Source organism: Melospiza melodia, chromosome 6, assembly GCF_035770615.1.
Source record: "Melospiza melodia melodia isolate bMelMel2 chromosome 6, bMelMel2.pri, whole genome shotgun sequence".
In the NCBI taxonomy this organism is placed as follows: Eukaryota; Metazoa; Chordata; class Aves; order Passeriformes; family Passerellidae; genus Melospiza; species Melospiza melodia.
The window spans coordinates 50,225,578-50,250,496 of record NC_086199.1 but is presented as its reverse complement, the minus strand read 5'-3'; the positions used below and the strand labels follow the sequence as shown (position 1 = coordinate 50,250,496).

The window sequence follows — 24,919 nt, the reverse complement described above, 5'->3', positions numbered from 1 at the left end:
GAGGGAAACGGGACAGAAATCCACACTGAGCATTTAATTCATTCCTACCTGATGCTCCTGTGATATCCATTGCCTTTAGATTTCTTGCCTTTATTATTGTAATAGTTAGTCTACCAGCTGTTGGAAGGTAGCAGAGCGAAAACATAAGGTCACCAAGATCCACGTTATCCTGTTCCAAGAAAAGAAAGATAATGTGAAGCAATAATAATTTTTCTGCTCCTAGCAGGATTTAAAGATAAAAATATACCTTTGGAGATCTGCATTAAAAGCTGAATTCTCATTCTGAAACGTATCTGAAAAAAACAGCCATCCATGTGCATACAAAATTCAAGTCACTCTGTTGCTGCACTACCAAAGTTCTCCAGGGTAAATGAGGTTATAGTTTCTAGCACTCAGTCCTTGGAGATGACACACATTTAAATGATGAGGTACCCTGGGAGGGACTGGAAAACCTTTGTTCTATTTTATGTATTTTAGTGATTTGCCTGTTTCACTGACAAGCAGCCACAAATGTCTGTGCCTTTCTCTCTGGTCTGCAGGATGAAACCCACAGAGAGAGTCACAGAAAAAAATGTTGGAGAATTTTGCTCAGAAATGGCTTAAAAGGCAGCTGTGAGGAGCAAATTCTCACAGCCTGTTTTTGTAAACAGCTAAGTTCTCAAGGACTCCATGTTATTGAAGCAGGCTTGAGAACTTAGCTGTTTACAGAAACAGGCTGTGAGAATTTGCTCCTCACAGCTGCCTTTTAAGCCATTTCTGAGCAAAATTCTCCAACAAAAAACCCCCATAGTTTGGGCAGGACAAAGCTTCTTCCAACTCTTAAGTTTGCATGAACTCTGGTGTGACAGGACTGAAGTGTCTATGGCAATGGGACAGTCTCCACCAGAAGAAGAGTAAGGGTTATTATTAATTTTTGATCATAATAATTACAATACTAACAAAGACAAAATCCTGTGCCTCACACAGACAAGCTTCCTTAAGATTTATACTTCTGTTTCATTGATAGAATAATTTGCAACCCTTTCCTCTGTTGATGGCATCAGGGCTCCAGAAAAATGCTAGAAAATTTACAAACCCTGTTTGCAGTTACAAAGCATCACTATTTTTTAAGAGGGAAATCCAGCTCTTTCATTAAGAAAATATCAAAGGAAGGATTGTATTAAATGATTTCTTTTATTTGATTTGCATTTTTTTGACTGAGCAGCCATTTCACACTTTCACAGACCTGCTTCCTGTAGCTTAATATTTCATTCTTGACTGAAAAAAAAAATAAATTACCTGATCCTTGAAATTAGCAATATCAAAGCCACATTCCAGGTTTTCTAGGGAAGGGAAATGCAGCTGTTGTGGGGTATGTTTATCTTGCTTACTTAGCTTTGTGCAATAGCTTCTCATCTTTCCCAAGCTGGTTCTTTCTTTCAGTCACCAAAAGCTGAAGGGTGGTGGGTGACACAGAAGGAAATAAAAATACCTGGAAGGAGGCCCTAGCACGGGTTTGTGTCTGAGGCAGTTGCTGCCCAGAGCCTGTGTAGTCCCTTTGTGTCACTCCAGGAGTTAGCAGGGGACACAAGCAGAACAGAAAGCACTGCTGGCACACAGCTGTAGAAAAATGTTGTGTCAGAAGGGAATTCTGCTCAGTGTCCAACCCCTTGCTCAAGAGAGGCACCTTTGCTTTAGCTCACAGCTCATTCAAATTAAAAACCCAACAGGGACAGTCACTCAAAAGTGAGTCCTTTCCTTGTGCTGTTATTTAAGAGATGCAGCCAAAGAAGGAAAAGGCTGATATTATGGGCCATTTGTCAGGAATAACCAGCTTTTAACCTTATCACCTTTTCCATTCTGAAGATCAGTGTTTCAGGGTGGCTGAAAAGTTAATAAAGGCTGGGACAATATCGAGGTGGCTGCTATGACTCAGGCTGTTTAGTGCCTCTTGATAGCTCCCACTTGGAAGCAAACCTGCTGCAACAAATTGTGCCACAGACTCACTTGGTGGGAGGATCAAAGCTGCTTGGGATGCTGTGAGAAGTCCTACAGGTTAAAGAGGTGTCAGCACATCCAGCAGAAATTTCTCTTGGCTAACACCTGCCCTTATCATTGCAGGAAAATAACTGACCTCTGAGGTTTTCCCAGTGATCAGCTGGAGCTTGGTACCTATAACCAGGAAAACAGGAAGCAAAGTTTTCACTTGTCCTTCCCAGTGTGAGAGCAACTTCCAACGTGGAAATGTACTTCCCCAGCTCTGAGGGGCTGAGATTTGTAGCTGTGAAATTCTCTCTTGTGCTGCAACTTTAGGGGACCAGAATTTCAAAAGCCATTTAAAGATATTACTGACTGAAGCTGTCTTTTGGGAATTTGTCACTCTTGCAAATATTGATAGGTTGTTTTTCCTGAATTGGTCACTGCCCTTTAGAAGATAGAATCAGTCAGGTTTTCTCTGACCACAAAGGAGCCCATCAAACATCTGTTGTTTTAACTGTGTATTTTGGCATACTTCAATACTGTCAGCTGTGGCATATTTATATGCATAAATATGGACAGCTACTGATTGAGGATTTTACATAACTTTTTTGTAATTTATTTTGTAGCACTTTGCAGTTCATCTGTATCGGATAGGGGTAGGTTTGACTTCAAATGTTTCAGAATGCACTGACACAGTATTTTGGATTTTAGGTAATCATGCAAGTACTTCAATAAACAACAACTGACCTATGCACCACTGAAATAGATATATATGTATTTTATATCTGTAGTGCAGAATATCCTTCTTATATATTTTGTACTACATTATGTTAGACACTCAGTATATTATTACTTGATGCAGATATGTTTTGTGTGTCTGAATACAAAATCCAGAGACATATTCCATATTGAATACTCCATATTCAACTCCAGTGCTCCACGTGGTGACTAGGAATTCATTCTGTGAGTACTGTGAATTTACTGCCTCTACCAAATACAGAAGTTTCCACTCCAACTTGATCATCCTTAATGAACATTTTAAAAAATTTATCCATTTTTTATCAAGGAGTTTATAGGTAAATGAATTATTATACATTGGTTTTAGGAATTGAATTCAGATGCCAAGGAAAATCAGAGTATCATAGAATGTCCTGATCTGGAAGGGACCCACGAGGATCACAGAGTCCCATTCCCATCCCTGCACAGAACAACCTGAAGAGTCATACCCTGTAAACATAACTGCACAAATGAACTGCTTAGGAAAAGAATGGATCACATGTGTTGAATGTAGTATTAGGAATTAGGCCATAATATACTTACCCAAAAGCTTTGCCTTACAACTGAAAAATAATTGTCACCTGCACGGTGATGGGTTTTTAGCAAATGCTGTGATATATATAATATACGATATACGATATGTAATATGTAATATGTAATATACAATATGTAATATAGTATATACTGTATAATATATAATATATAATATATAATATATAATATATAATATATAATATATAATATATAAATGTGTGATATATATATAATATATATAATAGTTCTTTATTAATGCTTCTTGAAAAACTGCACTGGACATTACATGGGAAAAGAACAGAGTTATACTGGAAACAGAGCCTGTGATTTCTTTAGCCTTTTCCAGTTGTACAAGTTGTAGGTGTTGCAGCAATTGGTCACAGATGATTGTGAGAGGGTCTGTTCACAAGTCAATGCCCGAGAATGTGACTGAAGGGCAGCCTGCAGGCAGCAGCAGGGAAGAGACACCTTTTGCCATGTAAATCCTTCTGTCAGTCTGAAAAAGAGGCCTTATCTTCTCATACTTTCATTTCAAAGTGTAGGGAATTAATGACTACTCCATCATACTGGCTATTTGTAAAGGTTTTCTAAAGTTTGGAAAGGATTTTTATGACAGAGAGAGCCTTGCCCTTTGCCCTGGCTACTCCTCCCTGTTTTCTCTAACCAAAGGGCAACATTGAAAATTGTTACAAACAATGGGTCCTCAAGGTTCATTTAGAAAGGTTTAACGAGGGAATGTTCTTCAGAGAGCCCCACAAACTTTGTCTGCCCCCTGTGGTGGTGAAACAGCAGCCAAAGGCCTAAAAACAGAATCCTGACTCGAGCCGACATGAGAAAGCTGACTGCTCTTCCTTAGCATTATCTCTGGCTGATTGATGTATTGTTTGTTCTTTGGCTTCTTTATTTACTATTTGTCTTTCTAATGCATCTTGCAATCGTTCTGCAAACCGCAAATATGGCTCTGTAGCACCCTGGCTCATGGCTGTGTAGCTTTGAGCTGCTGTGGACACGTCAGCCACTTTTAATATTGCCTGCAATCCCAGGTCTTCAGGCTGCTGCTTCATTGCCAGAGCCCCCCAGAATCTGCAGGTGTGTGTTCATCTCTCTGGGGGGATGCAGGCACCATGCCTTGTCACAGGCATCACCCTCACACCCAGCACACACAGGTCTTCCCTGCAAATTCAGCTAACAGAACCAAAGCCAACGTGTCAGAGCACCGAGAGGATTAGTGCACATCTTCACAAGTTTAGAATCACTGAGCTACACAGCTTAAGCCACGGATTGTCACTAAAGGTGTGCTGTATTAGCAAGGAATCACTTTGAGGAACAGAATTAACAAGGATAGAGGGCAGGATCTTCTGCAAGGATTAGTTCCTGTTTGAATTGAGTGCTTAGGCATTACTGTGTACGCTCCACAAAACGTGGCACTACAGGCATTACACTGCCAGAGGCATTTTGGAATTCCTGCTTATGAGGAGATTTCATAAATAGTATAGGTTATCAAGTCATGCACGTTGTACTTTCCAAATTTGTGCCTAACCTCATTCAGTGTGGTCGAAATACCATAATGGGCATGTTACAGTGCAACTGTGACAGCCCCAATATAACCAGACCTAAAGGCTAGTCAACTCAAAAGAAAATAATCATAAGATAATGAAATTGAAATGCTATTTTACTTATATGTACATGCTCTATATTATTTTTCCTTTGGTCCCATTCAGCAGGAAGCATAGCTAAATAAATATCTCTAACAAACATACCACTCTCCCATTGTCCTCAAAACCTGCGCAGGCTCAGAGGTGAAAACACAGCCTTTATTTTAAATCTGTATTCTGCCTGTTCCTGTATTCTAAAAAAAGTGAAACAAGGTTGGGATCAGCTTTGCTTTTGCAGTGCTCCAGGCTTGGGTCCCAGGAGTGCCTTGATGTTGTGAGCTGTGCCTTACAGGGAGCCTCTGATAATCCCATCTGGATTTGTCTCTGAGCCCTTGCCGTGTTCTTGCAGCTCTTTATTCCATGGAGCAAGAGCATGAAGATTCTTCCTTGAAAATGTCCCAGTCTTACCTGGGAGAGTTCAAACCAGAGGTGTAAATCACAAGGTTTGCCTGAAAACTGCAAACAGGATGAATCCTATAATCCATTAAACCACCAGGTAAGTAAGATTGCTGTTAGGAGCATGGAGACATGCCCCCCTCTCATATCAGACTTCCTTCTTGCTCTGTTCCTGGTGGAAATACTTGATACATTACAGAAGTCATATTTTTTAACAATTTTCAGTGGTTTCTACTGAAAATTGTTCCTGCTTTTTCCAGAAAACATTTCAGGTTTTCCCCTCTGTAAAACTACCCCTTTGAAAATGCTGAATTCTAATAGTAACATTATTAGGCTTTTAATCTATAATCACACATGATTTATAGTTTTTAAAACTATTCAATTTTGCTGGAGATTAGCCTGCAGGATAAATCCTTCCCCAGTACTGTCAGCAGCTCCATGCTGTTGCTCAGTGAGTATAACTCAGCATATTAAACAGGGCAATGTGCAACCTCAAAGAGGATGGTGACTGAAATGGCCTCACCTTTGATGCCTCTGAGGCTGCATTAAGCAGCTCAGGCTGGATCAAACCTCCCCAGTGAAACCTCCAAGCCACCTGGTTGTTAGGGATATTCTGACAAATGGGAATGACATTTGGGATCAGAGCTCTCCTCTGCCTCCTCATAAATGCGTTAGAGTGCAGAAAATGGGTATGTAAAGCAGGCAGCAGGGGATGGAAGAAAACAAGACAATTTATATAATTTTGCCTCTGCCTCAGATCTGGAAGGAGATTTGCTGTCCTCGAGTTAGGCATTCATGAGGTTTGTGCTCATATCTTTGGCAACTTGAGTTTTGTATTTCTGGAGCAGAGAAGCTGTGATGGGCCTGCACCACGCAGTGCCTGTGCCACTCTAATTAAAGCATATGTCTCAATTATACCAGGTTCCTCCCTTCTCCAGCTATAAAAAGACAGACACTACTTTGTCACTTTTCTGCTATGTTGCAAAACTAATTATGGGCTGTGAGGTGCCCACATGTATTTTTATGCATCTCACCAAGCTAACATTAACTGGAGCACTTAGCAGGCACTGATGCCCTTGCTTATTTCCTGTTAAGTTGGTAACTCTGTGGAGAGGCTTTTGAGGCAGAAGTGGTTTTAGGGAATTTGCTAAACTCCTGCTGCTGTGTCAGAGCTGCACAGCTCCATGGTAGCTCTGCATGCTGCCTCCTGCAGCAGCTGGACATGTCTCTGCAAAGGACACAGGAAAGCAGGAACAGAGCAGAGGTGGCATGGAATGAGAAGGTACCATTTGAATTGCACAGAAAGGACAGTTTGCCACTATTTTATTGAAGTCTCTCTTTCTTCTGGCTCCCAACCTGAGGAGCATTGGTTGCATTTTAAACAACAATAAAAAAAATATTCCTAGTTACTTCCAAATCTTTCCTGGAATTAAGGGAATTATACTGTTCCAGTGCAAGATAAGTTTCACTGTACATCATTCTAGTATTTGTTAATGAGGGGATTTCACTTTTGCAAGGATTTATTTCAGAGGAGTTTCACTCAGCTAAGGCAAGGATGAGTTAAGTACACTGGGTATATGTGTTAAGCTCAAATGACTTACATATGCTTTAAGTAGTGTTATCTGCTTTTTGGGATATACATTTATTAAATTACTTATCTGTGTTGAGAAGCCTGGAATAAGATTTGAGTGATAAGATACTAATTCTGCTGAGGAACATGGCCAGGACACAAATATTATACAAATGCCATAGACTATAATCTGTTTGGGATTGACAGTAAAACTAAAGTATCTAACATGAAGAATTTGTGAAGTTAGCTCTACTTTTTTTATAATTTCATCAGAGTCATTCTGAGTTATATCTATGAGAAATATATACTGATAAAAACTCTTTTGAAATGTTGGATTTTAATTGAATTTGCTTGTGACTAGAAGAGTGCCAGTTGCTTCTCATTACACATTTTGAGATGAATAGAAAAGATATGACTGGAAAATTCTATTTTCATGACATCTTAAATCAAAGAAATGAACCCTAGTAGAGGAGATATTTATTAATGCCTGAATCAATCCATATCTACAGAGATGTGATTAAGTAAAGTAAGTGGAAAATGGGAATGGCCTATCTTTTAGAATTATTCTTTCAATACATCAATGTCAGGCTATATTTCATGTTTTAAGTTAATTTTCAAGGGGTACCATTTTCTCACTGTAATTTCATTTTTTAAAAATTTTATTTCATTGTCTCTATTTCTTTTCTTTATGCTTTTCGTAAAAAATGAAAGCAAATAAGCAAAGAAGCCTTTTGAGCTTGGTAAGTCTGATTTCACTTATTGGGAAAGAACATGAACAAACAATTCAGGAGCTTGTTTTAACTGCAGTGAAGGAATTACAGAAAGGTGAAGAATTTGATGTAATTAATTCTGGATTTTGCACTCATAGTTTCCTGAGCATTTTGGCAACTTCTCTATAAAGACAGTATCAAAAAGAAAGTCAGCACCATATCCTCTGTCTTCAGAGTGTGAACATCTTTAATATGGATTTTTAGAGTTTGTGTTTTGGGGTTTTTTTGGGTTGTTTCCTCTCCTGATTCCATTATCCTTGTGTCATGACTACTTTTCTTTAATCCAGGCCACATAAGACAACTCTGCTGTCATAATTTATGTCCTAAAAATAAGGTGGCAGTGATCACCTGAAACCTTCCAATTGGTGAGCTGCATATCATCCTTGGGATGCATTTACAGGACATATTTGTTCTTAGAGTAATTTCAGACTTCATTGGTAAATTATTCTGTATTAAGATCCTTCTATAAAAGCCTCCATTCCATGGGATAAACTTTATCCCATAGCTGTTCTTAAACATATAAATATATATATGTTCTTAAACATATATATAAACCTAGATATAAATATATATACATATATAATGTTCTTAAATCCTATATGTATTACTGCCTTTGAATCCTTTATGCAGATTTTCAGCTCACAACAACTACAGTGGTTTGCTGAATCTGGGCCTAAGAGTGAATCTAATGAATTATCCTGTAGCTATTGAGATAGAAATAATGTCTTAATTTGTTCCAAACTAAATTGATGAATGGCAGAGATAGTCTGAATTGAGCTAATGAGAATTAGCAGAGACATGACTGCAAAGGCTGCAGTACTTGTCCAGTTTGTGTGTGTCAGAAATTGATTTCATGGGAAAAGCAGAAATGAGGCCTTCTGAAAGTGAAACTTCTGTAGAAAGTTAATAGAAGTAATTTTTAACTCCCTCATCAGTTATTAAGGAAAAAGTATAGAATTGGTTCTGAAGGTTTGCTAGATGGCATTGTTGGCCAGAGAGAAAAGTTAATTGAAGTGCAAGTTTCTCCTTGCAAATTAAACTATTCCTCTGAAAGTTATGTTAGTTTCTTGAACTGTTACTGCCTTTTTAAAAATTATTCTATGACTTATCACTTTCTGGAAAATGAAAATTTCAGTATAGATTTAATCATACAAAAATTTCTGCCCTGCCCCTTTTTCTCCAGGCTGCCTTGGATAATTTTGGTTGGTGCTGGGAGGCAGGGTGTGCTTATGGATGGGTGTAGGACAGGGAAGGCTTGAAAAGTAGAGGAAATAACTGTGTCTTCACGATGGAATGCATGAGAAATGTCATAACCTGTGAGACATGGGTTCACAAGCAAGGTGCTGTGGAGAAATTGGCTTCTCCTCTTCTCCCACCTCGAGGCATCCCCACCTCGTCGGTGCTCACACCTTTGGAACGACACCTCCAGAGCCTCCTGGGGGTGGGTTTGGTTTCCCACTCCTGGAGCTCTGGCACAGAGCTGAGTCAGACCTTTCGTTCCGCAGGGAAGGCAGTGGCTGCTCCAGAAATGTTGACAAGCTTGGGAATAGCAATGAAGTGCAAATTGCCCTAGACAGGGAAATGTGTTTGGAGGGCATGTGCTTTCTCTAAAGGAAATGAGGAGGGAGCTTCCACGGGGAAAAATAAGAGTGTTGGCGTCAGGTGAAGGTGGTGGATATGGAAGGACAGGTAGGTCAGGCAGACAGGGAATGTTCCACACAGGACAGTGTCACAAACCAGTGGAACGCTGCAATCTGGAAAACTGGGACACTGACTGGATTTGTCCTGAAGCATCCATTGCCTAAATTAAGGACAAAAGTTTTTATGAATGTCTATCAGCATCTGTCATGTGAAACCCAGTAATTTTTCCACAGGCTGTTAGTGATTTAGATTAGAACTCTATTTTTTGTGAAAGAGTGAGACTGAAATGACTAAAGTGAAGCAGAGGTTAATGGCATTGTAGTATGCGCTACCTTAAACCAGTTTAACCTGGGGGGGACAACCTTGCAGATTAAAAAAGAAAACTTCTAGTGAACATCACAGAGATGGAAAGAGATGAGAAAATAACCCCCCCATAGTTTCAAGGCTGAAGGCTGGTTTGCTGTGTGAAGGAGAGGCTAAATTATGTGTTAAGTGTTCAGTATCTCTAGGCAAACATGAGCTTGAAGAAAATGAAGCAGCAAATCCATTCTAATGCATAAAATTATTTCTACCACGAATTATTTGCCAGTTACCCTTTGCTTCCATTCTGACATAAGTTGAAAGATATGTTCAATTATCTCCATATACCACTAATAATGAAAATTTCAAATACATCCAGGAAAAATTGCAAGGGAGGAAGCTGATTTTAAAAGGAAGTTAACTAATCAAAATGTTTTAATCCAAAATGTCTTGCCTGTTAATTTTTTTCCCTCTAGTGTTTTAAAATGAAAATGTCAATTTAAACTAGATCTGTATGCAAATGAATGGATTGGCCTTTCACTCCACCTTGAGTTACAATGGCTGCACGTGAACTTACAGCTCCACTAAAATGTGAATTTCATTCTGAGTGCAGGCATTTTGTGTTGTGCAAAGCAGCTGTCTGTTACATCATGTATTCTGAGCACATCACTCTGAGGAGAGAAACAAAGTACCTGGGTAATGCTGCAAAAAGATGGAGAATGTCACAGTATCAGGGGAAAAAAAGTTCTTTTCAGTCTGCAGAAGAACCTGTAATGTGTTGTGGATGTACACATGGTCATTACACTCACATTAGGTGTTCTGTACTGACTTGGCTCCTCAGGCTTAGCAAACTGAGTTCACAAAATGGGTAATAAGGAAAGGCCATTTTCACAAATCCAAATCTACTATTAGTCTAAGTTTTCTCTACAATTTTCCAGAAATCGATACATAAAAAGAGAGTAGTCCAAATAGCATCGTGCTTGAAAAACAGAAAGTCAATGTCAAACTCTATGCTGCAGTAGCCTGCCATTCTAGACATTTTCTCTGAGATATGTTTAATTTTTTTATTTAATCAGATGTCTCTTGATAGATTTTTTCCATCTGCAGTGGAATTCCACTCCAGGTGTGATTTCAGGGAGGAAGATGTGGTGGCCAGTGCAAAGAATGCAGAAGCTGGAGAGGCACATGTGCCTTGCTCCCTGCAAACAGGCAGCAAAGCAGCACTTGCATCCTGATCCCCTTGGATACACTGTGCTCCCTTCACAGATCACAAAAATAACTTTAGTGCCATTAATCCAAACCCTGTTTGATCATTTAAAAATTCTGCCGAGTGGAACAGGCTGCCCAGGAAAGTGGTGGGAAGGATTTAGAAGACACAGAGATGTGGCACTCAGAGACAGGGATTAGTGGTGGCCTTGGCACTGCTGGGTTAATGGTTGGACTACCTGATCTGCAGGGTCTTTTCCAACCTAAACAATTCTGTGCTATCAGGATATCAAATCCACATTCAATGAAACCCCTGGTGCACCTTTTCTCCGTCTCTCTGATCCCTTTTGACTTCTCATCCCACTAAAAAGGTAATACAAATGTTATTATCTAAGTTGGACTTTACAAAAGCAATATTTTCTGTGAATAGCTCCTTTTAAGTTCAGTGCCAATTTAGCAGGTGGGGAAAGCAGCATCAGCTTATGAATCTATTTCTCCTACTTTTTATTCCCTATGATTTACAAAGGGATTTTCTTCACTGCTATTAAAAGTTTAGGCATCCTGTGATTCTAAAGCCAATAATCAAGTGTCTTTCTGCTGAAATTTCTCCATGTGTTTTGTTTCTCTGGAGACAATTTTGTCACGTTGTGCCATGCATGCCCTCGGGTCAGGCAACAGTGAGGATACTTCACATGAAGAAGTTGTTTTTGCTGCCCATAAGCAACTTCATTTCTGATGCTGAAATTCTGTTACCTTCAACTTCCTTGCTATTAAGTGGTGCCATTAAGTACTAAGAAAAATAAAAAATAAAATACATTTTCTGATCTGTCACCTGTGTAACAGTAACCTAAATAACAGTGTTATTTAGTGCCAGACTCCAATGTACCATCCACAGAAAGCTTCCTCCACCTGAGAAAAGGTGAAAAGGGATCATTGTGACTCAAAACCAACTCTGAGAGCATTCCATTGGAACAAATGCACAACTAAATTTCACAACATGCATTGTACTAGTGACACTCCTACATAAAATTGCCCACTTTTAAAGACAGAGAAAACAATTTCCATAGAAGTTTCATTTACTTCTTTATATGGGTAATATAGAAAAGAAAATATCTGCAAATTTCAAGGTGAAGCAGCCAAGGTAAAGAGAATACTTCACTGCTGGCAATATTCTACTAATGGATGGGGGCAAAGGCGTGCAGCTGTAGTGCTTTGAGTGTCCTTGCACAGAAATTCCATCTTAACTGCAACTGAAATGGAAGGATAGAATCATGGACTTTAATCCTATAAAACCCAGTTTTTAAATATGTCAATATGGATGAAACTCCTACAGCTTCAATACTGCGAAATTATCTCATTTCATAACGTAGAATCTCTCTGGTTTCCAAATACAAAAGGAATTAAAGCAGTAGTGGGAGGAAGAAAAAGGATGACAAGAAAATTAATGATGACCAGACGGCATCATTCCAGAAGTGTGGACAAGACGACAGTTTTCACCCTTTGCTTCTCAAACCATGTTAAAAAGTCAATTACACATTTGTATCAGGAGAGATGCTGGGGTTTTGGTGATGGTTTTTTGAGGCATGGGGAGGGATCATGGGAGAGAATGCTCTTCTGTTTCCTCCTAGAGGTGCTACAGACGATTTCATACCAGTCTGCAAAACCTGCAGAGTGCACGTCCTGCTGAGATTATGTGGGTATCCAACCCTGCCTCACCTCCCAAACCAATGCCATGGAACCCATGGTGATCCACTTCCCTCAGGCAGTACCAGGAACATCTCACTGCCTCTTGGTCCCCTCACAGCTGGTTCTGCCCAGAAGCTCATGCAAATCCTGCTTTTCTACAGAGGACAGCTCTGGGCCATTGTCATTAGGACACAAATTGACACACATTAAGATATATGGATCTGGTCATAGAGAATTTATGCTGTTGATGTGTATCATCCCCCTGCCTTACAAATAAACAGAATATTTAAATAATGAAGCTGCTAAGGAGTTTACCAACCCAGCAGTGTGCTGAAAAAAAAAAAAAAAGAGCTTTAAAGTGAAATAAAAGGCTGAGGAACCTGAAGGAAGGTGAAGAGAGAAGACAGGAATCCATTTTAGAAAATGCAGACTCTGAAATCGAGTGTACTATCCATCCAGGTGTCTGCAGCGTGAGCAGGGGAAGATGTGATTGTGCAGACTGTGATAACAGCTCTTTTTCTGTAGCACTTCTTCTCTATCACATGTGTTCCTGCCTCCCCATTATATTTAGATGTGCACTGGAGGCAATTTTAGGGCCACCTCAGTGAGCACGTTTTTTCTCCCAAAGAATGCACAGTGTAAGATGTGAGATAAAGAGAGCACTAAATATAGAAGTGCTTTAGTGCTTTAGGTCCACAAAGATGAGTCGACAGAACCCTCTCCTTCTGGCACATTTTTCTTCCAACTTGTTTTACCTTACACATGCTACATGTGAAACACACCTAGAGAGGAAAATTAATGTTTTCTGCAGCTTGTTCTGCTATTCTCCACAGAATTATGAGATGAGTGTGGTGAGCCGCCCAGACTTAGAGCTGGTTATGACTATATTCAGAATAAATGGTATTATTCAGTACATTCTCACTTATGGGTAGGGAAAAAAAGTAGCACTGTTATGCAGCTTGTGACTTAAAATCTCAAGGTCACTTAAATGCCTTTCAGTTTATTTGAATCAGTTTGATTTGTTTTGTAATTTAAATAATTTGATGGTTTTAGATGAGAGTTGTAAACTGGCTTGTCCTAAATTATAAGTATACTTTAGAACTTTGTTAATCTGATTTTGGGTACTCGATCTGATACCTTAAAAGGGCCTAACTTCAAATTTTTTTGGAAGTATGATTTTGAAAGAATTTAGTGTACTTATCTCTGACCTTCCTGACTCAAAACTGTCAGAAAAGAAGGATGTGTGTGCTGATTTAGCACTGAAAGGTTTCCCAAAATAAGTAACTTTTGAGAAGAACATGATGATGGGGATGAAGACAGTAAGCATCTAATGCTATAGATACATTTGTTTTTAAAAATACCTGTATTGTAATGAAAAAGGTATTACTGTTATAGATGGGATGAGAAGCTTTTTATATCTCCTTTTAGGATAAAAGCTTGGTGTCAAATGGAATGTTTTTCATGGCTTCCCCAAGAATGTGGGTGTTCTATATATTAAGTAAAGTGAAGGAGTTGGGAAAGGAGTTGGAAAATGAGAAAAAATGCTGAGCTACCAAGAGAGATGGGTCAGGGTGCTCATAGCAGAAACCTTGGGGGAAAATAATCTGTCTTCATTCCAACAGGATGGCTGCAGCCAGTGAGAAATGAATAAGCAGATGCTGAACTCAGGTAATTCCTGGTGGAGAGAAGCCTATCTGCTTTCTTCTAAACCAAAGCTGATAGCTCACGCACACTTTAATCATCAGATTTTGGGAGGAGGTCTACCTTCAGATCTTTGTTGAGGAGGTCATTGTCAGATGTTTCTTTTGTAGAGAGGAACAGAAGGGTGGTAATTTGCTCATTCTTCAGTTCTATTGCATTTCCTGATGCACAGCTCAGGCTACCTGTTGACATGATTTCATTTGTCTTTTTGTACTGTTTACAAGATACTATTGCCAGACTACAGCAAGAAGATGTGCATGAAATCTGAGCTTCGGTGGGAATTCTTTCCCTGACTTTACAGTAGAGTCAGGATCTAATCCTGAGCACCACTCATTTCCACCTGCATAAAATGTGGCAGTCCCAAAAGAGTGAAGTTTACAGTTAAATTAGCATTTACTGTAAGATTCTGTGCTCAGTGAAGTGCAGATATTGAAAGGTTTTCATTATTTTAAAGTGATTCCTTTCTTCCTGATGATCATAAATATCTCTCTAGGGTGCTTGAAACCAAAGTCTGCTGTTTTTTCTATCATTTTTGTACACACTTTTGTTTCACTTTACTGCATACATATTTATTTTATTGTTGGGGTTATTCAGAAGAGTTTTCATAATGCAGATCAGATGGTTGATTAAATCACAGCTGGCTTTTAAAAATACTCATAAAACCCCAGCATGCTTTTAAAGAGAAAACACATATAGAGTTCAATGAATTCTGAAAACAGATGTACAAAATACAGTATGGAGAATTGTTCTTTTGTTCTTCAGAGTTAACCTTCAAAGTGTTTCTTCTATTCACTGCTCCTTTCCAAATAATTTTACTGCAGGAAACAGGAGGAGATGTTATGTAGGGAGGGCAATGACTTTAGACACACATTATTCTGAGAATGTCAGTAATTGGCTGCCTGGCAAGAAAGGGGATGTTTCCTGATGTTGTGATAAACTGCTTTTTTTTTTTAGTTGTCAGGTTTGCCCCAAATACCTGAGTGGGGGATTTTCCCCCAAAAGTTCATATAATCCACTGTGAAAACCACCAGCTGTCAGTTGCTTTCTGCTTCCCTGCCCATCACAAGCAAGATCCCACCACGAGGCAGGAATCCTTTTCCAGATGGTGTATGCAGCTTTAATTTGAAGTTTGTCTGGTGAAGGGAGTAGTGAATGATTGAGCACTCACTAAGGCAAGAGGTAGCTTGTGACTCCTGTTTTCTTGAGTAAATAGAGCAAGGTGTTTAATCAAGCAATGAAGGGCCAGGAGAATGTAGCTACACAAATCTCAAATGTCATGATAGCACAGACATTGCTAATGCATTCCCATCATTTGAGCCTGTCACTTCTCCACAGTACATGGTGTGAAATGCCCACTCTAAATCTCTGCTAGGAAGCCACAGGAAGGCTCAGACACTGCAAAAGCTTCTCTGCCTCATTTACCCCTGTGAATACTTCCAGTAACTTCAGCAAGACTAGCTACAGGGGTCATAATATCCATGATTTTAGAATTGGAGTGTGCACTGAGCCTGCACTGCCTTTGTGAGAACCAGGGCAAAATTCAGAGATTTGTATGTCTGTCATTTAATCTTCCCCAGGCAAGCACAAAGCGATGTTGCCATGGCCTGTTGGATTTTTTGCAGGCAACATCACACTTTTCACGTTGTTCCTCATACACATGTATTCAGAATGTTTAGAGAAATGAGCACACATGACAGGAAATGAAATGAAGCAGTGAATAAAAATGAAGCTCTCTGCTGCAAAGGCGTCATAAGGCTGGGGCTGATAAATCTCCATGAAAAAGCTTTCAGTCAGGTCCTCAGTTCTGCCACTGTTTCTTTAGCTCAGCTCCCAGAAAAATAGCTCACTTAGCATGAAAGAGTGATGCCTCCTGCCCCTCTTCCCCTGGGTGGTTTGGCTGCCTGTTTTTCACAGAGTGAACGAATGGAGGAGCAGAGCTGTGGATCTTTCTGCAATGACCCGAGCAAGGTTCTCTACAGAGAGAGCCCTCGTGCTCCGAGGGGCTGTGACTGAACACAGCAAAGCTGCCACACACCTCCACCTCCATGGCCACCCAGGGCCTCCACAATACCTGCAATTCTACTTCTCACAGCATGACAGGGAGTTGGAAGGAACCCCCATGCATCACCCAGCCCAACCCTTCAGTGAACAGCCCTTAGAGGGGTTGAATCCACAACCTCAGCATTATCAGCACCCTGCTCTGACCAGCGCAGCCAATCTTGCACTAAATATTGTCCTTTGAAGTTCCTACTGTCATTCACGGCAGTTCAAAGTTTCCTGGATGAGGAGAAAAGCTAGAGAATCTATAGATACACATATAGATACACAATGTGGGAACAGTACATCCTTCTCCTCAGCTGCAGTTTCTAATGTTTCCCCCCTACAAGGGCAGTGGAGAGGCCTGAAGACAGTCCTTGTGGGGTTATTTAGTGCAGGGGCATACGGTATGGGTACATGAAGGTGGTATAGAATGCAATCTTATCCCCTAAAGAGTTGCAGCTGAGCCAATTATTGAGGATTAGGAGCAGGCCTAATGTTAACAGACCACACCTGTAGCCAATAAAAGGAGTGAGATAAAAGACTGGATTGGTGGGAATTGGACTCAGCTGGCTGCTGTGAGGACAAGGAAGAGTTAGTGCCTAGAGGAGATGCCTACAAGAAACATCAAGGAGGTACAAAACTCTGGTAATATGGAACCCTTGCAATATAATGACAACAAACAGCGACCCTAATGTGATTCAGGAAAAAGGATTTAAGTACTAAACTATGTGACCTCATGGATTTGGGATGACCCCATGGATTTGGGACTAAAGCTATAAGACCCTGTGGATTTGGGAAACAGGACTTGAATACTAAACTATTGGTAAAATATATCAATTGCAGCTATTTGTGTTTGTTAAATATGAGTATAAAAGATTTTGAAGATAGGTACTTTGTAAACTGAGAAGAGCTGCAAAACTGGACCAACACTCAGAAATATATATATTTGTACTGAAATATGTTGTCTGAACATCTGTATAACTATTGGTTCTCAATGAAATATATGAATATATCATGATGTTAATTTATTTGAATATGTACTTCTAGAAATGCTGCAACTCCGCAATTAAAAGAAAAAGGGGGAATTGTAGGGGGATACAGTATGGGTAAATGAAAGTGGTATAGAAAGTAATCTTATCCCCTAAAGAGTTGCAATTATTAAGGATGAGGAGCAGGCCTGATTTTAGCAGGCTTCACCTGTAGCCAATAAGATGAGTGTTATAAAAGAGTGGGTTGGTTGGTTGAGGGGAACTGGAGTCAGTTGGCTCCTGTGAGGACAAGGAAGAGTCAGTGCCTGGAGCAGATGCCTCCAAGAAACATCAATGAGGTACAAAACTCTGGTAATATGGAACCTTTGCAATGTAATGATAATAGAGCTCTTGCACTATATAATGACAGCAATTTAGCAAATGGTGCAGTCTTATCGTAATTTTGGCAAGATCTGTAATTTAATCTCATGCCTCCTAGCACTAGTTAGGATCCAGCAATTCCTCCTCTCTGTGCAGCTGATATTTTTGTCCTCTGTTACAGATCCTGGAATCCTGAGAGGTGCCATCCTCTAACAAGACTTTGAAGGGGGCCAGACAAAACTTTTGGGGAGAGATGAGCCTGTGTGTAGTGGCACTTTCTCTCCCACCTGTTTACCTGGGCCACAGGTGTGCTGGAGGAGATGAAGGATGTGCCCTGGCACACCCACATTTCAGGCTGTGTTAGCATGCCAGCTTGTTGGATCTGGAGGTGCTTCCCAAACAGATCTGCTGTCCCCTGAACAGGGCACCCTTACAGTGAACCCCTAAGGAAACTGGAACAGAAAAAGTCCACTTTCTCTTAAATAAAAAGCCCTGCCAAAATAACATGAGGACTGAGTAAACAGACTGCGCAGAGAAGGAACTGTAAAACTCTGAAATACCCTGTTTGGTGGAGAAAGATGCCTGATGGCTGTGATATCTAGTGGGGATTAAAGGCTAAAAATGGCTTGAGGCTTTTCACATAAGCACAGTATGTTCAGAGGGAAGAATACTTTCAAGTTTGGCTCCAAATATTGAAAGTTAATTTAAAGAGTAGGATTTTGCAGAAATTTTGATAAATCCATAAGCTATTGAAATGCTTTTTGTGACCTCTGCTAGAAAAAAAAGATGGAGGAAGCATTCCCAAAACTGTTCAATAATTAAATGTGTGTTTGAAATTATTTTTTCCCTCTGCCTCGCTAAATACATGTTTAAATTGAAAGTTATATAACCCTGTAGAAAAAAAAGGCTATGGCACAGTCTAATCCTGAATTATGTGCAGAATGGTTACAACCAAGATCCCTTTAATACAGCTATTTTAGTCCCAGCACTGTGCAAATGCTCTTTGCTTGTCTTCAAGAATTGCTGCCTATGAATTGTAAAATACTGGGGGCAAGGTTTTTTTGGTATTTGCAGCACCCACTGACAATTTTGGGTGGCATAATTGAAGGACAGGCTTGGCTGACCGGGATCACAGCCTGACTTCGGTTTATGTGCAGTCAGTGTTGCTGTGAGCTTTTTCTCTCCCAGAGCCTTGCCTGAGAGAGATTTCTGGGGGGAAAAAAAGGATTGGCAGAGGAGGGTGAGAAGAAAGGAGAAGGGGGACGTGTGGAACAGGGACACTCAGAGACACTTTCACTTGCAAGGAAGCAGGAATTTAGGATGGTGTCTGACCTTTTTCAGCATGCAGCTAATGTGTGGAGGAAATTATTCTTCATACACCACTGCTGTTCTTGGGGCTGTTGTACCAGGGAAACATGGAGGGTACAGGGACCATGGAGAACTCAAGAAGATGCAGCACTGATAGGCAGGGAAAGTATCAGTTTAGAAAGTAGTATTCTCATCTGATAAGGGATTTTGAGTTATTTCTGTTTTGAAGCAGAATACCTATCACTTCACTCAAAACAATTTGCTTTCAAAATATTTTAAAACATAGTCATAGAAGGGCATTCCAAATGAGAAGTCAAAAGATCTTATTTTGAAATTTCAGTTTTCTCAAAACACTAACTCTGAAATATCTTTTTTCTATTAATTTTTTTTTAAACTGGAATGATGCCATTTCTACTACATAGCTTTTGGTTTTATTCTTTTGACTGCTTTAGTTTGCTTGGGTTTTTTTTGTATGTAGGGTTTGTTTTGGTAGAGAAATATCCATCCTGAGAAAGCTCCCTTGGAAATTCTGATGGCCACACTCCTGGGCTCTGTAAACTTCACATGGTGCATACACAACTCTCTGAATTATTATTCCTTTAAGCTGCTCCCAAACCCCTGGTAAATGGTAGCTGAAGCCTCAGTGATATTACAGGATCCATCCTGTTTCTGGCCATGCCTGTGGAATTACAAGGCTGTTTGGAAATGCCTTGCATGAAACTTCACTCCTTTTAGAGTCAAGCTGTCAAGCTTGCAGTGCTTGTACCACTGACTTGGGACCAACAGAAAAAAATTCCTTATCAAACCACTGCTCTCCAAGGCACTTGGCTTTTTTTTTTTTTTTTTTTTTTTTCCCCCCCTGACCTTTCCCAAGTTTTGTTGTTTATTACTCTCACCATCATGCATTTGCCCCAGCAGAATTAGGCACATGCTGCCTTTAACTTTCTGAAAAGCTGGGAATAGTTTATCTCTACCTGTGTGATTGTACATAACTGTGTCCTTTGTTTAGCCATGCTGAGCGCTGGCCCCCAATCATTTAAATGCATGGCATTCCTGACAAATCTTCTCCTACAAAGTAATTATTACAATCATTAAATGTACAAAGCAAAAGCCCCCAAAACACAAAAGGAAAAGCCCAGGTTTGAAAATTAATGCATGTAAATAGTAGTTAAAAAGGTATTTAAAAAGAAAAACACTGTCTGCAGCTGTTCTCTACTGTACACTGAGTACTATACCTGTTGTGCTGATGCTGAAGCCCAATTAATTTCTATTTCCTCCTTACTGTGGTGACCCTTAGGAATTGGAAGGATTAAAGATCTTTGACTTTCCAGCATCTTTTGGCTATGAAATGATTCATTACACAGGCACTTTCATTTTTTTTCTGCACAGTTGATTAAGAATGGACAGAAAAAATCATGCAACAAAGGGTGACCTTGTGACTCAGGAGAAGATGAATATCCACTAATCTGCCTCTCAAAGGCAATTATGCTTTCTGGTTTTGTTTTTCTTTTTGAGTACTTCTGGTTTTGATTGTGGCTTTTTGTTGTTTTGTTTTTTTTTTAATTAAAAAAAATCATTAAACAAGGTGAATCTTATCCCATGTGTTTACTGCCTTAAAATAGCCATAAAATAGTTGTTGTTGCTGCTAAGATTTGCCATGTTTTTAAGATTCATGGGTTTGCAAATCTGTCTCTCCTAAAGAGACTCGTATTTGCAAATCAATTAAATAGGTACATCTCCACAACCACAACTGGTTGCTTCCCTGATGCCAAAGCCTAAAGAAATAGAACACCAGGTTAATACAGGATAGGTTTTCTGTATTAAAAAAAAATAAATTTAAAAATCAACTTTTGTTTCTCTTTTACTGACACAGAAAAAGCAGATATGGCACTTGACATTGATGGGTTGGATTCGAATTCATAAACAGAGACTTGGTTTGTTTTTGTTCCTCCTCAAATTCAAAAGTTCTGTTAACCACTGTAAATATTTTAAAGGCTTTTCTGAGCTCTTGCTTGCTGCCATCACTTCTCCAAACCCTGCAAGTTGCCAGAACAGGGATTTCAGAAACACTAGCTAAAACATCTTGACAAGCTAAACAGTTTTTAGAACTGGAGTAGGTGGACTTAGCTGACTTCCTGCCAGCTCCAGAGTCTGCACACTGTCGAGGGAGATAAGCAGTGCAAGCAGAGCGGATTAAGGCTGGTGCCAGGAATCTGCAGATCCTGGGCCTGCTCTCATCCCTGCCATTAGCAGCGCCGTGTCCTGAGCAAGCCCTTCCTCTGTGGGTGAGCTAGGGGCAGGATTTACCTATTTCTTTCAAAGAATGTTTATTTTCCTCCATTTTTGAGGGTTTAAGCCCTCAGCCTTATGACCTGCACCTATTCATGTGCATTTGGCAGATGCTGAACTGCTCACAGCTCTTAGCAGGAATGGACTTGAGCAATGCAGCCTTTTCCAGTTCAGATTTCAGTATTTTATACTTTTATTATGCTTTCCATGAACAACTGACTGAAAAATTTAGCCTCTTTTCATCTCTCTTCCACACATACTGTGGTTGGTATGAACATCTCCAAAACAGGGAACTTGAAACTTCCTTCTGGTGATGTTATGATTCCAGTTGCATCTCAGTTATACAACATAAATGCCTAAAAATACAAATTCTCAAATCTTTCTTGCTTGGGCAAACTCAAGAACAGCAGCAGTGATCAATTAGCATTTTTTAGAATGCAGAATTTAAAATACTTATAGACACCCTAATTTTTAACTCTCTCCTTGCCAAAACATTAACATGCATTTCAACATGCATCCTAAATTAAATTTTTTCAATATGCGTTTATTTCCTGAATGTGTGCAGAAGGAATTCAGCATTGTCTGATATACTGTTTTGTTTTTGACCCAGACCCTAAAATAGCTTGAAGATTCTTACAAACAGATCAAATCAATTTCTTGGCTTTGAAATTTCTGGCATACGCCGGTTCTCTCTGGATGTCAAAGTGAACAATTTGATATACAGCTCATGTCTCTTCACAGCTTTGAACTATCCATAACTTTCTTTTGGGTTTTAGTAAATACATTTCTTAAAGTCTGTGGCATGTTACTTCTCAAATTCTATCTGTATTACTCAGAATCTTGTTTCTGTACTCATTTCTCTCTTAGATGCAGAAATATTTCCCTGTATTTCCATTTCTATTTGCACCTTGATCTATTGGGGATTTTTGAGATGAGAGAAAGCTGCCAATGGGGTGTTAGGAATAGGATATTTTTTAAAGTGTATATATGAACTTAAACATTCAGAAAAAAAGAGCAGTTTTTCTTCCATGCCTAGATATTAAACATAACTATATTTGACAACTGAAAAAATAGCATCAGTGGCAGAAGCTATTACACTCTAAGAGTAAAGCCACAAATTTACCTGCTAAAACGACTTCCTTACTCCAGTTATCCCCCTCATCTAAGTTGAGAAAACTCCTCAAGGAAGTTCACCTGCTTATCTGAGCACTTTGAGAGTCCCAAGAGCCAGGAGAAACCAGAGCTGTATTTCCAGCTGGCTCTCTGTGCCTTGCAAGTGATGTTTAACAAGCCAAGGATTTTCCTTTCTAGGGGCACAGCAAGTTATGAAAGAGGACACTTGGCACCTTCTGAAAGAGAAGGTTTTCCTTTATCTGAAATGGACCCTCTGACACTTTCCTGCTTCTTATCTGACACCTTCTTCTTTCATGGTTTTCCATTTTATCTTGTGACAAAGCCATGTGGTTTTGCTTGATCCCACTTGAGTTTGAAGATGGCAGCCAAGGAAATATCAACCCCTTGTTTTTTCTCTTCAAACATGCCATCAGTTCGTGAACAAATACAACCAAAAACCCTACCCCTAACCTTGACTATGTTTTAGAGGCTACTAAACAAAACATGCCAACAAGAGAAACTCAGGCTAAAAATCTAAAAATAGAAAGTATTTTTTTTCCTTGATAAGCCAGAAATCAGTGTAATCTGACTGGCAGATACTTTAAAAAAAAATAAAAGCTTATCTTGTTCATTTCATGCTCATGCTACAGTTGATCCACTTAATTATTTCTACCATCATACAGCCCACTGCTGCTTTTTTTCTGCTTGGAAAAAGTGTCAGTGTTACAGGAGAGAGATTTTATATTCAGAGAGCCTTGGATTAGAAGAACAATCATTTTGATATTGGAGATTCATCTTTGGCACCAGACTGCTTTTAAGCACGTAAAAAATTTTTATGCTGATTTGTGTTTGTGTTACAAAATAATTTCAAACACTGGGATGGAAACAGATGCTATAGGCCAAAGAATGAAAACTGCTGGTTTAGGAAAAAAACATCTTCCAGTGTTATTAGAAAACAGAAGAAAGCACGTGGCATAATAGGTCAGTTTAATGGCATTGTTTGCAGTAAAGCTGACATTTCAAGCATAATCTGCAGTGCTCACTTGAAGTAGGACATTTTGCTGGGCAAAGAAGGTTTTGATACGTTCTTTTATATTGCTGTGTCAAATTGGATTAGAACACAATAAAATGGAGAATGTAAAATAAAGGCCTTTGGGCTCGCTGCTTAGGAGTGTAATAAGATGCACAAGGAATTAAAATGAGTTGTACTCTTCAGAAGTATGTCAAACCTGTCATGTGCAGTTTGTGTGGAGCTTCCCTTTTTCTCATTCATTTCCTAGGAATATCCTTCCTGTGTGCACTTTCTGCTGACCTACATAAAGTGAATTCCCTTCAGTGACTTTGCCCAGCATTTTTCTGTTCTCCTAATTATTATCTGAAACAAGACGATGTTCGAATATGAATTATTGAAAACCTGTTACAGTTGATACAGTTTTGGTTTCCAACCATAAACTTCCCAATGGGGCTGAAAACTTTGCCAGAATTTCTTCCTGAGTTTCACTGGAGCTGCCTGCTGGCCTGGAGAGCAGCCACAGGAGGATTCACTGCAGCACTGAGTAGCCCTGGATCAGGATCCAGCTCCTTCTGTCAGGCTGAGAGAAATCTCGGCTACACAGACAAGAAAATGGGCTGAAACTTGGTTTCTTAAATGATGCGTGGAGTATTTCTCATAACCTCATGGAATGAATTCTAACCTTTGAAATTTGGGAAATGTTAATCAGTAAGCTGGGTACTCCACATTTTCATTTATCTGCTACTCTTATCTCAGAACTCACATTACCCAAAATTGGATTTGTCTCCTATGTGCCATGAGTCACTTGCTTTGAAAAGGCCTCTGTTAGCTGGAAAGCCAGTGACAAGTCTAGATGGCAGGGCTTGTGTTCTGTTTGGATAAACAGGGTTACACTTCATGGGAGAACTGGTATCAGGAGGAATTAATAAATGACTCATGTTGCAGTCCTGAATTTCATTTCAGATATTACAGAAAATCTGAATGTAAACGATATGCTGCATCACTTTTGAAATTTGGAAGAAGTGATTCAAAAGAAAATACCAGAGCCAATCTTCTGCCTAAGTTAAAGCAGGGAAAAATGACCTGTTCACATCAAAGCAGCTCCAGTGTGCGTGCACATTCAGCTTTCAGTTGACTGTGAAAAATGAAGTTGATCTTTGGACACTTAATGCTGTATGAAGGCAGCCTTTCACTTGCAATGACTGTCATCTGCTCTGTCACATCCTTACTTTTCCCTTGCAGCTGAGAAGCAGTAACTTCTCCTACAAAAGCCAGGTTTATCCTTGCTGACACCAAATGTCCGTGCCCCTGCCCTTAACCCCCCCAAGCTTGCGCTGCTGCTGCACTTCCATCCTCCTGTGGGACAGGACTGTGCAGAGACTTCTCCTTAAGGCTAGGAAAATATCCACTTTCATAAAGAATTTTCCAAGAAAAAATAATAAATGAATCAATTTGGTCTTTCATACGGCATGTTACCAGACCACAGAGGTATAAGGTGAGAGTCTGAATTCAGGCAAGTTATCTGTCTCAGAAAATCCTTTCCTTTTCAATGACTTCTTGTTCTCAGCTAAGCAGATATTTCAGTGCTTTTCTGAACCGAGGTCTAACAAACT

At 39.6% G+C, this 24,919-nt stretch overlaps 1 protein-coding gene across 3 annotated transcripts in view; it reads right to left on the bottom strand.

Moving 5' to 3' along the window:
* LOC134420417 (synaptotagmin-9) overlaps positions 1 to 24,919 on the bottom strand; it is a 68,859-nt gene that overhangs the window by 7,818 nt on the left and 36,122 nt on the right. For all 3 annotated transcript variants that reach the window (XM_063160575.1, XM_063160572.1, XM_063160573.1), the window contains exon 4: positions 49 to 169. In XM_063160575.1, coding sequence (XP_063016645.1) covers positions 49 to 169 — 121 coding nt within the window. The remainder of the gene's footprint in view (positions 1 to 48; positions 170 to 24,919) is intronic.